Source organism: Ovis aries, chromosome 20, assembly GCF_016772045.2.
Source record: "Ovis aries strain OAR_USU_Benz2616 breed Rambouillet chromosome 20, ARS-UI_Ramb_v3.0, whole genome shotgun sequence".
Lineage (NCBI taxonomy): Eukaryota > Metazoa > Chordata > Mammalia > Artiodactyla > Bovidae > Ovis > Ovis aries.
Window position 1 is genome coordinate 43538482 of NC_056073.1, and position 17376 is coordinate 43555857.

The 17376-nt window shown below is 41.1% G+C and overlaps 1 protein-coding gene across 5 annotated transcripts in view; it reads right to left on the reverse strand.

The window, feature by feature from the left end:
• Positions 1-17376, reverse strand: part of HIVEP1 (HIVEP zinc finger 1) — a 135997-nt gene that overhangs the window by 58844 nt on the left and 59777 nt on the right. For all 5 annotated transcript variants that reach the window (XM_027959214.3, XM_042237494.2, XM_027959215.3 and 2 more), the window contains exon 3: positions 117-170. In XM_027959214.3, coding sequence (XP_027815015.2) covers positions 117-170 — 54 coding nt within the window. The remainder of the gene's footprint in view (positions 1-116; positions 171-17376) is intronic.

Sequence of the window (17376 nt, forward strand, 5' to 3'; positions counted from 1 at the left end):
ATCAACTTTTAGTTATCAATTTTACATTGATTCATTTACAAAGCTTACAATAATAAGGTATTTATACAGGAATCTCTGCAAGAATAAAGCCTATACTGGGGTTGATTTTAACTTACCTTTTTTTGACACTTCTGCCCCATTTAGTTCTTTTTGTGCTTCTTCAATTTTGTCTAAGGAAAACAAAAAAAAGTATAAATTAATTCATCATACACAAAGAAGAAGACAGCAAAACAAATACATTACTTATAAATGGTACCTGACACATAGTAATAAATATTTGTTGAATGAATTATTGATGAAACAAATATGTATAAGCTGTTAAATAATAGAGTCCTTTTAAAATTATAATTTTAATTAAGTCTTAGTCACAAGGGCTACTTCCAATTGTTTCCACAATGCAAATAATTAGTACGTTTTAAATACTGAATCATAATTTTTAACATGTTTAGCTGCCTATTCAAAGTACATAAAAATAATTCTTTTTTTTTTTTTAACGATGACATACAAATTTCACTGGTGAGTTTCAACAGATGCCTACTGGCTTAGAAATAAGTCTAAGCTGAGTTCATAGATGGCCTAAGACCTAAGTCAAACATGGAAGAAATAAAAGGATGAACAATAAATGATGGGCTGAAAGCAACAACATGATACTTTTGCCAACAGTTGGTTACAGAATAACCACCCATGAAGTGTGAGGGTGGAATCCTGAATTGAAGAGGTACTAAATAAAAACTAAGGGCCTCCCCTGTGGCTCCGCAGGAAAGAATCCACCTGCAATGCAGGAGACCGGGTTCGATCTCTGGGTTGAGAAGATCCCCTGGAGCAGGGCAGGGCAACCCACTCTAGTCATCTTGCCTAGAGAATCGCATGGACAGAGAAGCCTGGCAGGTTACAGTCCATGGGGGTCACAAAAGGGTCAGACATGACTGAGCAACTGAAAAACAGCAGCAAATATTCTGCAATCGTCAGGTTCAGATGAGCACAGTTCTGAAGGAAACAATAACTTAACAAAGAGTTGCGGCGGCTGCAGAGCTGCAGCTCTCCCATCCGAGCTTTGCGCACAACTGGATTTGGTAAGTAAGCGCATGTTCTACGTTGGTGACAATTAATTTATATTTTTATAAGGATATACATATTTGATGATTGACAGAAACCAATTCTAAGTTTAATACAGTGGTCTCAATACTGACTGTAATGGCAAAAGTCAACAAAATTCCTAGGTACTATTCTGTACTGAAATGAATACTGTAACCATAACGATGTGACATTTCAGCTAGTCCACTGGAGTACAGTTTAAATGCTTCCAAAATATTGGTATGTCAGCCATTCATCCCTCCCAGTATCCACTGTCAGCTCCCCAAACGGTCACTGATCCTGAACATCATCACAGGCCACGGAAGACGGCATCCTCCGCACCACAGGCCCTTCAATCTCCAGTGCTACCTGCCTCTTCCCCCAGTCTTGCCGGAAAAGCCAGAAACTCGAAGAACCTTCCATTCACTGAGCAAACTTCTTTCAGCTGCATAGTGATCCATCCAGCCTGCCTTATCAAGGCAGACGGGGAGCATGAGAATGAAGGAAACACGCCACGGTTTATCATAACTACATCTTCATCCCCACAGCAACGTCCTATTTGCTCCCTGCTAATTATCAGATCCAGAATAAGATTTGAGGGGAGAAGAGACAGTCTTCGGAAATAATACATTTTTTTTCTCATTTGCAAGCTTTTAGTTATTTCTCATGAAATGATGAGTAAAATGAAACAGTAATGGAAAAAAAAAAAAAGCCCTTAATAAGTGCAGAAAGTAGATTCTGTGTTTAGCAGTACTTTTACTTCAAAAGAATTCCAAATGTATGACTGAAATTTCTATTAATATATATGACAAAAGCACAAGGCCCACTTTTTCAAAAATAAATAATACTGAGTATATTGGAGAGTACATTGGAGATATTAAAATGTAAATAAGTATTAAATACACAGTCTTTGAGAAACATAAAAATGAAAAGCACTATTATTTCTATGCCAGCAGTTTGCCTAAGCTTAGGAACCATGAATAATATATATGTATATATTGTATTGATATATATTCATAGCAATAATGACTATGTGTAAGAGTTTGTGCATACATAATTTGGTATTATATAATAAAATAACTTTTTATTAATAGGATTAACTGGGGCTCCAGGCAGCAAAAGCTCATGACTCAACATGTATTTAAAGAACAGTTTCTGTTTAGTATATTGAAGTTTGGCCACCTTCTATTTGTACTTTAACATGACAAATTCTTGCAAAAATGACTTCAATTTACATCAGTAGATTTGGGGTATCTACTGTGTTAAGTATAGGCATTTACTTAAATGCCTTTACCTGGAACTCTAATTCAATAGGTAATTATAGTCTTCAATGACAGAGTTTATAACAGTCATTATAAGCTCTTGCCTCACTTTTTAGAAAAAGTCATATTTATATTTAACCTCTGTTTTATGATTCTCCTGGTAAAATATGATGTTTTAAAGACACTCTCCAAAGCTACAGAGAAAGTACTCATGTATTATATGCTCTTAATTGGTCCAGATAAGGCAATTTACTAGTATTTAAAAGCAACATGTATCACTTTTTTCACTATGACCCAGAGTAAGGAATGTATTTTTACATTCCAACCAATTACACGTGTGTGTATATATATTACATGTATACATAATTCAGAAACCAACTTACCTATACACTAATTTCTGTCCTTTCGTATTAAAAATGAAAAATGCTGCCTTGCCCAGATGCATTAGTTCACAGCCCCATGCTGGACAGCAAACCCATGGCTTGAACCCACAGACAGAAAATAGTTCTCAGCCAAGGGCTGCGCCTCCCAGCCAGGACACCTCGCGTCATAAGCCTTGATGCACAGGGGGGTACGTGTTGTTTAGAACAGTATCTCAAGTTCTTAGACATCTTCCATCATGCCCTCCCCAAGGTCACTGTTATCCGAGCTCATATAATTTCACAAAAACTACACATTCAGAAATAAATAGTAGTTTCTCAGCTGCTTCAAAATAAAAACAGATATATGTGCAAAATGGACATTCACACCATGTTGTTAAATCTAAAATAAGTAATACATTCTTACTGTAATGAGTTCTTACTGTATCTAAATTAAGATGTAATTGTAATTAATTCAACTTTTACTAAATATGCTTGGAGTTGTCACCTGGAAAAGGTCCTGGCCACACACGAATGGATCCATAATTGTCCCTAAGATCCAGAAGGACCCATGGCTGAAAGAGTGACAGGCCTGGGGAAAGACTACTAACAGTGTAGGTTAAAGTCTGGTTCTGCAACTTTGAAAAATGTGCTCCTTTTGACAGTTTTTCTTCTCTGGTAAAGCAGAGAAACTATTTGTTAATGGTACAGGCTATAAACAAGTTTGTTTAATGCCTTGTATATTTTAAAGCCTTTGTTTGTATAAGAAAACAATGCAAAACTATTTTATTTTCACCACAGGTAAGTAATTGTAAATAAAGGAAAAAAAAAAAAAAAAAGACCGATTTGTGAAACAATCTGAAACCAATGAGCCAAAAAAAAAAAAAAAAGAAAAGAAAAGAAAATTCCTGGAGCCCTTAGGAAACCACCGTTCTTTTGGGATTCTGGGAAGAAGATGGGATCATTAAAAACAAATCACTTATAAAAATAAAACAATCCTCAAATAAAGATTTGAAGTAAGTGCCCACTCTCTGACCATTTTCACCCTCCGATGAAAGGGAGGGGGTCCCCTACACCGTCTCAGAGTCGCAGCACCCCTCCTTAAGAGCACGAGGATCCAGGATGTCAGTTTTGGGGACCAACCCACCAAACTGCTAGGATTTGGTTCAACAACAGTTGTCTGTTTTTATTGCACTGACTGTCTACCTGGTGGCAGGTACACAAGGAAGAACTAGAAATATAAAGTGTAAAAAAAAAACGGCTCTGCATTACAATACTCTTTCAACAATCATTTTAATACCAACTTGATGGTAAATATAAAGCTTGATTCCCCGGTGCAGCAAAGTTCTCCGTGGACCCACCCCCTCATCTGCAGCCGCAGCCACACCTCTGTGTAGGTGCCCTTGGGTCCCCAAGACTCTTCCACCTGCCGGCCCCCACCCCATCGCCTCAGGATGTCGGCTCCTGGAGGAAAACCTGCTTTAACACCTCCTGCAGAGCCACCGCTGCTGCAGGGAGGACCCATTTCTCCACCGCTCTGTTGTCTCATGAGCGTTAGCAGCTACGACAGTGAGGGGGACTGAGTGATTCGCCCACAGTAGAAATGCTGACAGCAACCTTCCCAGTGACGTGGGGAAGTACGGGTGCATTCCGGAAACGGGAAAAAGGAACAGGCGCCCACAAACTGAGCACTGGCCTTTGGTGGTTCCATGTAAGAACCTGGCGCTTTATCTTCCTTAGGGTTAAAGATGATTTCTGCATTGGAGGAACTGCATCAGTGCCCTGAAAGGGCACGAGAACCAGCTGTTCCTCACGCCTTCTGACCTAGCGAGGAGTTAAATGATCACCCCAATTCCAGCAGCACCTCCTCCTCGCCTGCTGTTCTGACAGGCATCCGTAACCTCTGCTCTGACGCTCAGGGGGTCTCCTCCTTCACGCAGCCAAGTGGAAACACTAATAGTAGATTTTTATGAGGCAGATCCTAAGGAACTGTAAAAGGCACCTCTGTTTACGGAGAGGGAGACCATCTGATTGAAAAAAGATCACCATATGTGATTGCACTATTTTTACTACTGAATAAGCCTAACTCCCACGTCCCGTCATCACACGTCAGCACCAGCTCCCTATTCTCACTGGTAACTCTGCTCGAGCTATTTCAGTAAGACTAAATATATGACCATGACGTAATATGAAAAGTGCACCCAACATCCATAACCACATACACGTTCTCTTCTAAATGATGGTCCTAGTGTTCACTACTAAGTCAGCTAAATAAGCCTACCTTTGTAGGTAACACATTTTAACCTGTAAATTACATCTTTCATATTTCCAGATCTACGTCTTTCAAGAAGTTAAGCTCCGCAATATATGCCAAAAAATGATAGTCTAGACTAGTAATATTTCAACCTGAACAATACGGTCTGAAATAAGTGGAGGGAAAAAAAAAAAAAAAAAAGAGCGAGACAGTCAACTCTCTCCTAATGAATTTGAAGACTGTGATTAACAAGTTCTAGAAAAATGTAAAATTACTCAGCTTGTCCAGAAAGAGAAACTCAACTAGACTAACTTGAGAAGACTGAGAAAGTAACCAGGGAATAACACAGAATTACTTTTTTAAGGTTAAAGGCCAAGACGGTCTTATCATCAGATTCTTACCAATTCTGAAGAATAAACATTTCTCCTAAACTGTCCCAGAGCACAAGCTAACACAAAAGGTGTTCTAAATAATTTTTAAAAGCTGCTACAACCCTGCTATCAAAATGTGACCAAACGGGCAGAAAAATCAACACTACTTAAAAATCTCCCAAAGGAATATAGATTTAACAATCCACACCCAGAGGTACATTCCAAGACTAGAAAACCATACCCAATGAGGGTGTAAAGTCAGTCTGCAAAGATATTTCAGGATTGGTGGTGGTGGTTTAGTCCCTAAGTTATGTCTGACTCTTGAGACCCCTTGGACTAAAGCCCGGCAGGCTCCTCTATCCATGGGATTTCCCAGACAAGAATATTAGAGTGGTTTGCCATTTCCCTCTCCCAGGGATCTTCCCTACCTAGAAATCAAACCCATGTCTCCTGCATTGCAGGTAGATTCTTTACTGCTGAGCCACCAGGGAAGCCCATTTTCCAATATTAGAAAACATGTTATTATCATCTGTAATAGGATACAGGATGGGTGTGAGGGGGAAGGTAATTTAAATAATGTTCAAAATGTACTTGATTAAAATATCTATCTTTAGTGTAAACAAAAAAGCAAAACAAAAACACATCAATGATAAATAAAACAGGTTACACGTCATCATATTAACCAAGTGGTATTCTGATACACATCCCAAAACAGAGAAACTAGCCAATAACCTGTGATCACTTCCTTTCAGAAGCCTTCCCTGACCTGCTGCCTCAGGTCCCGGTCTGTGCCCCCAGCACAGAGTTCTCAGCCCCTAGGCATCGTTCACCATGGGATATTGAGACCTTGTGTACGCACTTGCTTTTTCATTAAAGCGATTTCTTGTTCAACAGAGTACATAGGTGCTTAGACCAGTAGACCCTCAACACATATTTGTTCAATAAATGAATCACTATTGCAGTATTTACTATAGCATTTATGTTAACAATTACTTGGGGACAGTTTTACATGTAAAACCATAAGGGACTAGTTAAAGAACTATGATATTTCCATACAACGGAATGTTGGGCAGCCATTTAAAATACTTTTTGAAATACTTATTGAAAGAAAAAAACGCGCAAAGTATATTATGTAAAAACACACTGTGTCACGCGGATGTATGTGTATATACACACATACACAATTTCTGTAAATAGGCTCAAATATAATGATTATCTGAGGGTAGTACATTAATAGTTTTAATGTTATTTCTATTTTCTTCAATTAATAAATTACCTATATAAACATTTTAATATAAAATATTATCTAAATTTAGTAAAAACTAAAAATCCTAATACACGTATGCATGCTACTAAGTTGCTTCAGTCATGTCTGACTCTTCATGACCCTACCCTATGGACCATTACTTCCGTGGTGGCTCAGACAGTAAAGCGTCCGCCTGCAATGCAGGAGACATGGGTTCAATCCTTAGGTCTGGAAGATCCCCTGGAGCCAGAAATGACAACCCACTCTAGTATTCTTGCTTGGAAAATCCCATGGATGGAGGAGCCTGGTAGGCTACAGTCCATGGGGTAGCAAAGAGTTGGATACGGCTAAGTGACTTCACTTTCACGGACCATAGCCTGCCAGGCTCTTCTGTCCATGGGATTCTCCAAGCAAGAATACTGGAATAGGTTGCCATGCCCTCCTCCAGGAGATCTTCCCGACCCAGGGATCGAACCCAGGTCGCTTATGTCTCCTGTGTTGGCAGGCGGGTTCTTTACCACTAGTGCCACCTGGGAAGCCCCTAAAACTGTGATTTAAATTATTTAAAGAAAAAAAAAAAGTCCTCTGTCTATAGGTCCTAAATTCCAAATTTCCAGATCATATGAAAGACTCTGGGATAATTTCTAAAACATAAAAACATTAATAGGCTGAATGGTTCGTTTGGTTCAGAATATATTTATTAGCTCCTGTGGGCTAGCACTAAGGACACACAAAGATGAACAGCCCTGCATGAAGGAACTTGGAGAAGTAAACAAGCAACCCCTCTCCATGCGGTGACTGTGTGACCAAGTCCATGGGGAGCTCGGGAGCATGTGAATGCAACCGTCTTGCAAACAGGAAGAATGGTCCTGAAGCACCTTCGTGGAAGAAGCAATACGGATGCTGTTACAAGCAGAGAAGAAAATGAGAATTCCTGTCTGGAGGAGGAGGGAGCTCAGAGAGGGGAGGACGAGGAGGCTGCAGAGGCAAAGACGCAGGAAACGAAGTCAGGAACTCATCGCAGTTTGTAACATAAACCTGGAGACAGCAAGTCTAAAGACGGGATTTGAGAGCCACCTTCTTATGTAACTGGTTGCTAAAACCATACCACGGAGTAGGTGGAAGCAAAAATGTAACTATCCTATGAAGTAATTTGGCCATAAGCATCCAGATCTTTGAGACCAATCTCTGCATTTTAAGATGCTGATTCAAGTACTGATTCTAGACTAAGACAATGAAAGGAGTGGAACAAAGTATCACCGTCGTTTCCACAAAGGAAAAAACATAAATCATCAGTGACACCTAGAATATAGTGGATACTCAATAAATACCTGTGGGTTACTTGAGAAATGGTTTGGTAAACTGTGGCACCTTCGTACAACAGTCTATTATCATAGAACTACTGTATTACAGGCTTCTAGGAAGACCTACTGAATCAGAAACCATAGGAATGGTGTCCCAGGCTGTGTAAATTTTTAAAGCTTTGCCAAATGTTTTAATGGGCCACCTACCCTCCAGTCAAAAATCACTAGTGGGATGAGAGGTAGAGGAAGACAAACCCAAGAAAAAGACCCCCCCAAAAAAGCTGGAAAAATTAGGAGAATCAGAAACAATTTGGCCTCAGAAGTCAAGAGAACAGTATTTCATTGACAAATGAGAAGATGATGCAACTGAGAAAGATGGAAAAAGCTTCCACTGGATTGAGCAGTTAAGAGGTCCCAGTAACGCTTCCTGAAGCCTGGAAGTGGAAAGAGAGGCTGGCTGGCAGAGGGGTGAGAAAGTGATGGGACGGGAGGTGGACAAAATAGGGCAGAACTGTCTTTCAAAGCACTCGGCAAAGAAGACGACAGTGAACTTGAGGTCCAGAGAGAAACACAGTGTAAAGGAAAGTTGTTTGGTTTGACGTGTTTTTCAAGGGTGTTTATAGACTCGAGCTATTGTTGTTTGCACTCTAAGTGATATCTGACTCTTTGCAACCCCATGGACAGTAGCCCTCCAGGCGCCTCTGTCCCTGGGATCTCCGAGCAAAAATACTGGAGTGGGTTGCCACAGACCCAAGGGACGGAACCAATAAAAAGAGAGGAGAGATACAGGCAAGAGTTGTGATGTGGAGGGCAAGGCTCTGAGGAAAGTGGAGGCCAGCCTGGAGTCTAGGTGGAGGGCTGATTTGGAATAGGGAAACACCCAGGGCGATGCTCTGAGGTCAGAGGGAAGACAGGAGAAGGGTGGGTCAGGTGAAAAGTCTGCTGATGAGAAGGAAGTTGGAGGGAGTTCACATCCAAACTTCACAACTGTATTGAGATAACATCTGGCTGCCTAGAAAGAAAACGGAGTTTAGTGATTATGTTACAGCCTCTGGAAAGTGAAACTAAAAGTGAGTCCTGTCCTACCAGGCTCCTCCGTCCATGGGATTTTCCAGGCAAGAGTACTGGAGTGGGCTGCCATTTTCCTTCTGCAGGGGATCTTCCCAACCCGGGGACTGAACCTCGGTCTCTGGCATTGCAGGCAGATGCTTTACCATCTGAGCCACCAGGGAAGCTTAGAGGTCTCAAGGGGTCTTAGAGACTGGTAACAGTTAGACAAAGTTATTGATGGGAGTGGAAGAACTGATCAATTTTAAGGACACATAAAGCATTGGTGAACGCAACTAGGGATCCAAGGATGTAGAAATCCACATTATCCCTCGAGCCCCACTGCAAATGGAGCAGACACAGTGCATTTGTTGTCTAATGCACAGTTATGGGCACCACTCATAGCTGTCTTTAAAGTAATTTTATCTATTCTGTCTTATTTTTTCTTGTGACTTTTTATTTCAAAGGACATTCTGTATTTCAAATGTACAAATATAGATTTGAAAGCCATAAAGAAAGCTATAAATGGAGTAATGCTGGCCAACAAATGCATGTTCAAATATAATCTGATGATACGTAAAAATATCTGGAAACTTAAGAGGCACCAGTTAAGACAATTTTTAAAGAAATCTACTTATCCCTTGGACTGCAAGGAGATCCAACCAGTCCATTCTAAAGGAGATCAGCCCTGGGATTTCTTTTGAAGGAATGATGCTAAAGCTGAAAGTCCAGTACTTTGGCCACCTCATGCAAAGAGCTGACTCATTGGAAAAGACTCTGATGCTGGGAGGGATTGGGGGCAGGAGGAGAAGGGGACGACAGGGGATGAGATGGCTGGATGGCATCACTGACTCAATGGACATGAGTCTGAGTGAACCCCGGGAGTTGGTGATGGACAGGGAGGCCTGGCGTGCTGCGATTCATGGGGTCACAAAGAGTCGGACACGACTGAGCCACTGAACTAACTGACTGACTGATTGACTAACTTATATATTTGAACCTTTAAAAACAAACCAATAATGAAAAATTTTACAGGACAAAAAGCCTAGTTTCTTTGGTAAACGATTTGCAAAGAGAGAGAAACAGAATTGGGAACGGTGCCTATAGATGAAAAAAAAGAAAGATGTATCAAACTACAGAATACGTGGATCTTATTTTCCCTGATTCTAACACAATGTTTAAAAAATTATGACACTGCAGAGAACTGGTAATTTAAACACTGATAGGATAATTGATCTATTAAGGAATTATTTTTCTTTGGCTTCATAAATGTACTATGATTATGTTAAAAAAAAATTCTTTGTTTTTAAGAGCTTATATAACAAAAACGTATCAACAAAATGATGTATCTGAGGTCCTAAAACACACATAGGAGGGGAAGAGCCCAGAGGAGGTAAGGAAACCAGACTGGCTGTCCAGGGGTAAACTCTAAAGCTGGGTGGTAGCTAAACAGAGGTTTATTACACTACTCTATCTGTAATCATTTTTAAACTCACATCATCAAAAGTATAAAAAAGAAACAAAAGAAGGAACTCAGTCTGAAAATAAAATTTAAAAAAAACGAATTACCAAAGTATTTCTCACATATCATTGGTTCAAATAATAATCATAGGCAAGAAATGATATGGAAGTGGGAAATAAATGAAGCTAGGTATCCAAAGGCTGAGCACACAGTAAGCCCTCAATGGAGGTCACGGACTCAGAAATAAACTGCAGCCAACAGGAAATTCAGTAACTTCTGAGTTACCACTAGGAGTCAGGTTTGTACACACCAACGCCGGAAAGGATAATAAAAAAAAAATAAATCATCATTTCTAGAAATGTGATCACCAGTGTTCTTAATTCCTTTCAGTTGGGCAAAGGGAGGGTAAGAACTTGAAGACTGTAAAAGTTTCTAAAACACAACGTTTAAAAAAATAAAAAGAAAAATATAAAACCCGAGGAGCAGAACAACCTATATAGTATACATCTACTTGTATCAAAATATAAAAATGGATGTGTGTATTTTTTAAAAAACGCAGAATTGAAATAGATGATTTTCCTCCCAGTCTATTTTCTAGTACACGTTACAAATAGCAAGCAAATTATCAGCTCTGAATATCTTTTGAAAAACTGAAAGCACTTTTTCTTCTCTAAGTTCTTTTAAAATAAATTACTAATTAGTTCAGTCTATTAAATACTGTCAAAATGTGAGAGTTGATGTAAATTCCAGGGGAAGTGAAAAGGCTTCTCTGGGAAGAGAGCATGAGGAGAGCTACTGTAAAGTAGGACGAAGTATACAGGGAGGCCAGGAGCAGGAGTTACACGTGTTAGTCGCTCAGTCTGACTCTTTGTGACCCCACGGACTGTGGCCCGCCAGGCTCCTCTGTCCATGGGATTCTCCAGGCAAGAATACTGGAGTGAGTAGCCATGCCCTTCTTCGGGGATCTTCCCCATCCAGGGATCAAACCTGGGTCCCTTGCACTGCAGGCAGATTTTTATGGTCTGAGCCGCCCAGGTGTTACATGGCAGAAGGCAATTACGCAGAGTGAGAGGAGAAGGTGGTAAAATATCAAGTAAGGAATCAAGAGTCTAAACTAACATGGGAAGTTACGGTTTTGATGGCTGGACCAAAGATGGTAGCAGTCTATGTGACCCAGAAGCAAATGGCCTGTTGTCACAACTGTCTAGTCACACCTAGCACAATACACACATACGACGGAGTGAGCATTCTATGAACATTCAGGGATCATTCAATCACTTACTACATGAACAAATGAACAGAGAACCTTGAACTGGTCTATGAGGGATGAGCAGTCCTTCTGCGAACATGATAATGAATTTGTAACATGAGACCGAAGGGACGGGGCCTGATTCCAGGAAAGCAGCTTCAAGAGAAGCCAAATAGAACACGACTGACAGGTCAAGGCTGGACACACAGATTCAGAATTAAGAGTCTAGACTTCTTGTTTACTTTAATAGATTCTGGTTTGTGTTTTATCATGTTTGGTTACAAGAGATCACTGGAAGCATTTTGTTCTCATACTATTTCAAATGCATTCCGTAAATAATTCTATAAATAAAACTATTATCAGTGAAAAACGAAAAAACAGTAATATGATGGGTGGGAATAAATGGGAACCAGAAATCAAACAAGAGGTTTGAGTGGAGCCAAACTTCATCAGTTCATGAGTAGATGGTTTTCAACTGGGATGGATTTTGCTTTCGATTCATACTTATAACCCTGGGGATTTGAGCAATGACTTTATGGAGTTAGTATGAGAATCCTAAGTTTAAGATTAGTGGTTCAGATCAGTAGGTATTATGGAATTCGAGATTTTTGTGGACATGTGTGCATATTTTTTAAATGATGCTGCAATTTCTGCATAAATTTTTGTGAAAAAAGTGATGGGAAATTAATATAGGTGGTTACCTCGGAGTAAGAGATAAAAAGCAAGGGCAGGAAAATGGGGAAATGCTCATTTTTTAAGTTGTATATGTTTCTGTGCTACTTAACTTTTTAAATTAAGTTTGTTACTTATATTGAAGATGTATTATTCATTGAAATATAAATGTGTATAAAAATATATGTATATATGCATAAATATGGGTAGTCAAATCAAAAATAAAGCTTGAATGCCTCAATTCTCTAAAAGTATATGTGCTTATTTACTTATATGTTTAAAAACTACATATACTACTTATGTGTGTACGTATATACACACGTATCTGAACGTACACATACGAATATATAGGCATACTTGTGGATTCTTTTTTTCAATATTCTCACTTCAACTCAGTATTACTCCATTCTTTCAAACTATTTGATACCTGTTTCCTCCCAAATTGGGGTTATTTGAACATTTACTAATCACTCCAGGTGGTGCAGCAGTAAAGAATCCGCCTGCCAATGCAGGAGATTCAAAAGATGCAGGTTAGACCCCTGAGTCGAGAAGATCCCCTGAAGAAGCAAATGGCAACCCACTGTAGTATTCCTGCCTGAGAATTCCATGGACAGAGGAGCCTGGTGGGCTACAGTCCATGGGCTTGTAAAGAGTCAGACACAACTGAACAACTGAACATCAGCAGCAGCAATAATATCTTATAAATATTACAATCCACTATTCTTTTGGCTTTTTTATTTTTGGGGGCCATACTGCAAAGCTTACAGGACCCTAGTGCCCTGACCAGGGATGGAACCCAGGTCCCACGCAGCGGAAGCATGGCATCTTAGCCACCAGACTACCAGGGAAGTCCCAGATCCACCATTCTTCACCTTTTAATTTATCTAATTCAACGGGTTGGTCAAAAATATGCAGGTCAGTTAAGAAGTCTGTTTTTTCAACCTAAAACAGTCCTATTTGCATCTCTCCCAAAGGGTAATTCCCCAACCAGCAAGAATCAGAGATAAAAAGCTATGAAAAATTCTAAGTAGGTGGTGGAGGGGAATGAAGTAAGGTGAAAACAAAGTCTAACAGGTTTAGTCACCAAGCACAGATGTGATCTTCATGGTGGGAATCACAGTCAAAATAAACTAAAACACCCTCTCGTTCTGTTGTTCATCAAGACCCAGGGGCCACTGCGAAGTACTAATGGCACGTGACCCTGTCCCTGTCACAGCAGGCACCTCATTCTACTGCGAGCAATTCTTGCGTAAGGTCTGGTTCCTTACCACCCGGTGGGGCCCACCAGGACAGGGGCCAGGCAGGTGCTAATCACTGAGTCCCCACACCCTGCTGGACACCCAGCAAATAGTCTTGACACTTTTATCAGGTAAATGCTGTTAAGTCCTACCATTCTATACGGTATCAGGAAAGAATTAAAATTTGGTAACAAGAAAAACAGACCTAAAAAAAAAAAAACCCAAAGCTTAAATTAACTACATCTGTAAACAATCCTTATCCTGCATTCTGTTCTGCTGCTGCTGCTGCTAAGTCGCTTCAGTTGTGTCCGACTCTGTGCGACCCCAGAGACGGCAGCCCACCAGGCTCCCCCGTCCCTGGCATTCTCCAGGCAAGAACACTGGAGTGGGTTACCATTTCCTTCTCCAATGCATGAAAGTGAAAAGTGAAAGTGAAGTCGCTCAGTCGTGTCCAACTCTTAGCGACCCCATGGACTGCAGCCTACCAGGCTCCTCTGTCCATGGGATTTTCCAGGCAAGGGTACTGGAGTAGGGTGCCATTGCCTTCTCGGGCATTCTGTTCTATAAGTTAATAAATGGCCTAGAATAAAAGTTCCCAAACTTTTCATAGTTTCGCAGAGGAAAATAGCAGTAGAAAAAATATATAGCGTATAACCATTTCCACTTATTAATATTCTATGCTAAGATTAGTGATTTGGCTCATTACAAATACAAAATGAAAAGAAGTGCAGAAATGTATAGCTGGTCACAGGTGTGGACCAGAGTACTAATGGTCAACCATAGCTTCTTATTACTGGCCAAGACATGCAAAAGTGTAGTGAAAGTATTAAGCCACTCAGTCATGTACTACTCTTTGCAACCCCATGGACTCTAGCCCACCAGGCTCCTCTGTCCATGGAATTTCCCAGGCAAGAATACTTGAGTGGGTTTCCATTCTTCTCCAGGGGATCTTCCTGACTGAGAGATCGAACGTAGGTCTCCTTCATTGCAGGTGGGTTTTCTACCATCTAAGCCACCAGGGAAGTGGAGTGAGTAGCTATTCTCTTCTCCAGGGGATCTTCCTGACCCAGAGACTGAACTGGGGTCTCCTGCATTGCAGGCAGATTCTTTACCTTTTGAGCCACAAAGGAAGCGCCAAAGTCCCTAAAAGGACTTCCAGAAACGACTAACACTTAGAAAAGGCATCATTAAATCTTCTGATTACATTATGTTAAATTATATTTTAGGAAAATAAATTCTTTGGGAACCATTCACATTACTGTTTGAGTCTATTAGCCTAAATAATCAAATAACAGTTCGTTTAATTTTGTATACATGTGCAAGAGCATGTGTATGATGAATGTCTGTTTGTACCATATAGAGTGTACATGCATCTATTTGTTTGAAATGTAACCACCACACCATTAGACGTAAACATGAATATGTCCTCTATTTATTTGTCTTCACCATTATCTAGTAATAACAGTTCATGAGCAATAATGATATAGCATTGGACCCTTAGAACAGTTAAGTGGTTATGAACAAACTTTTATGTATGATAAATTTTACAACATATAAAATTCCTCATCTGCATCTTTAAAAACAATCATTAAAAAAAAAAAAAGACCCCATATACTTTAAACAGTCATCACAATTGAAACAATGAACTAATATCATTTTTTTCCGCAAAGGAAGTACTTGGCCACCTCCCACACTGTCAAGGACTCTGGCCAAAAATAACAGTAATTAGGCTTGTAACCTCATATGTATGGATCTGATCTAGTCCAGCCAAAAATAGCTGTGGTTGTGTATCAACTGTAGGCATTTGTTTCAGAGGCTGTGTCATACAGGCCAAGTCAGGCAAATTACAGTGAAAGCACACTGGAATATAATTGAACTTGAGAAAAATTCACGCTCTTTCAGTGTGATTGAAAGTTCTTTTCAATAATATTGTAGCACATGAGGGTACCCAGGATACCATTAACTGTTTCTTAAAGTCCCTAAAATATATGTTAAACAAACCAGCAAAATAGAATAAACACACGCATGCATTTTTAAAAAACTGAGTGGAGGAACCACAAGTTACCTGTCTGGAGCCATCATTAGAATCCCTCCTCCTGGAAACCTTCCTCCAAGAGGAGGGGTGGCACTGCCTTTGGGGGTGCCCACCTGCCGCTCACCCACCCCCAGCGTGGCTTCAAACTCTTGGGGTTACTTCTGAGAACCGCTTCCCTCACACCTGGCTGGGATGCCCTCACCCTCCTTCTGACCCTACTGGGGAGAAATCTACCAGTAACAGCTAAAACATAAATGCTTGTCCTGTGCAGACACCGTCCTGAAGACTCGATGTGGACCCACTCACTCAACCCTCCCCCAAAACCCACCCAGGAGGGAGGAGCCGCCCATGACCTCCACTCAGCAGAGAAGCAAACCACGGCTCCTGGAAGCAAATGCAGTGCTAACATGGAGAAACCTGTCTGCCGGGTTTCAACCCAGGCATGTGGCCTCCCGAATGTGAACTTAATGCTACGCTATATTACTATTCCACATCATTTAAAAGGCTGTTCCGCCCAAGCCGGCAACTCCTCCTCTCTCGTGTTTGAGCTTAAGTGTCATGTGCTCTCAAAGCCTTTCCTGATCCCCACTGGGGCCGCCACGGTGTGTGCCCACGCACGCTGGCTCCTCTGGCATTGAGAGCATGCACACACGTGTGTGGAAGGTTACTGCTTTCAGGCCTGGGTCACGTGCTAAAATCATAAACGCCACATGAACATCTATCCTGGCCACCGACGTCCTGGCCCACAGTACTCATCTGTGTTGTCATTGCTGTTCAGTCGCTAAGTCAGTCGTGTCTGACTCTTTGCAGCCCCATGGACCACAGCGCTCCAGGCTCCTCTGTCCCTGGGATTCTCCAGGCTAGAATACTGGAGTGGGTTGCCATGCCCTCCTCCAGGGGATCTTCCCGACCCCAGGGATTGAACTTGCCTCTCCTGCACTGGCAGGTGGATTCTTTACTACTGAGCCACCAGGGAAGCCCCTATTTATCCATTCCTCCCCAATTTTTCGTGACCAAGCTTAAATCCCAACTCTCGGAAAACTTCTATACATAAATCCAGAAAAGCTGTTTTTCTTACCTTTCTGGGCATCCCACAGAACTTCACCTATCCAAACCACTGGATGGAATGCAGTATCTATTTAAGGGTATTTAACTTCATCCCCTTTGCCCACTGTTGCTTGTCGCCTCACTTATTTCTCCAGTTCTCCACTTTGCATGAGCTTCTTTACCATCTCTGAGAATTTTAAGCTACCTGATGGGTGAATCTCCCATCTTCCTTAGTGGTAGGAAAATAAACTCTGCAGCACAAGTGCAACCCTTGAAACACAGCACGTGTCCTCCAAACGTGGCTGAACTCACACCTGTCAGAGCTAGTGACCAGACAAAACATCTCGATGACCTTACTCAGGCCCACTTGGCACGGCGACTCAGGGTGGAAAATGGAGCTGAAAATGTCTTTTCCCAAGAGAAAAGGAAACAGTCAAGAACTGATCTAACCGATCAGCAGAACTGGAGTGGGGATATCGAGGAGGGGAGGGGGCGCAGACACAAAGCCCCACAAAGCTCTCAGGAGAGCAGCCTCTCACCCCTTTGTCTCCTTTTGGGCACCAGGCTTCACAACAACGACAGGCCGTGGCTCTGGCTCAAAGATGAATTTCCATTCTCCACACTTAGATACACCCAATTTCAGCAACATCGTTTCATGGGGGTTAAAGGGTTCATCATCACAGCTGAGGTCATGGGCATTAGAATCGTGTAATATCACATGTACATTGCAACTACAAGCCAGCAATTCCACTCACT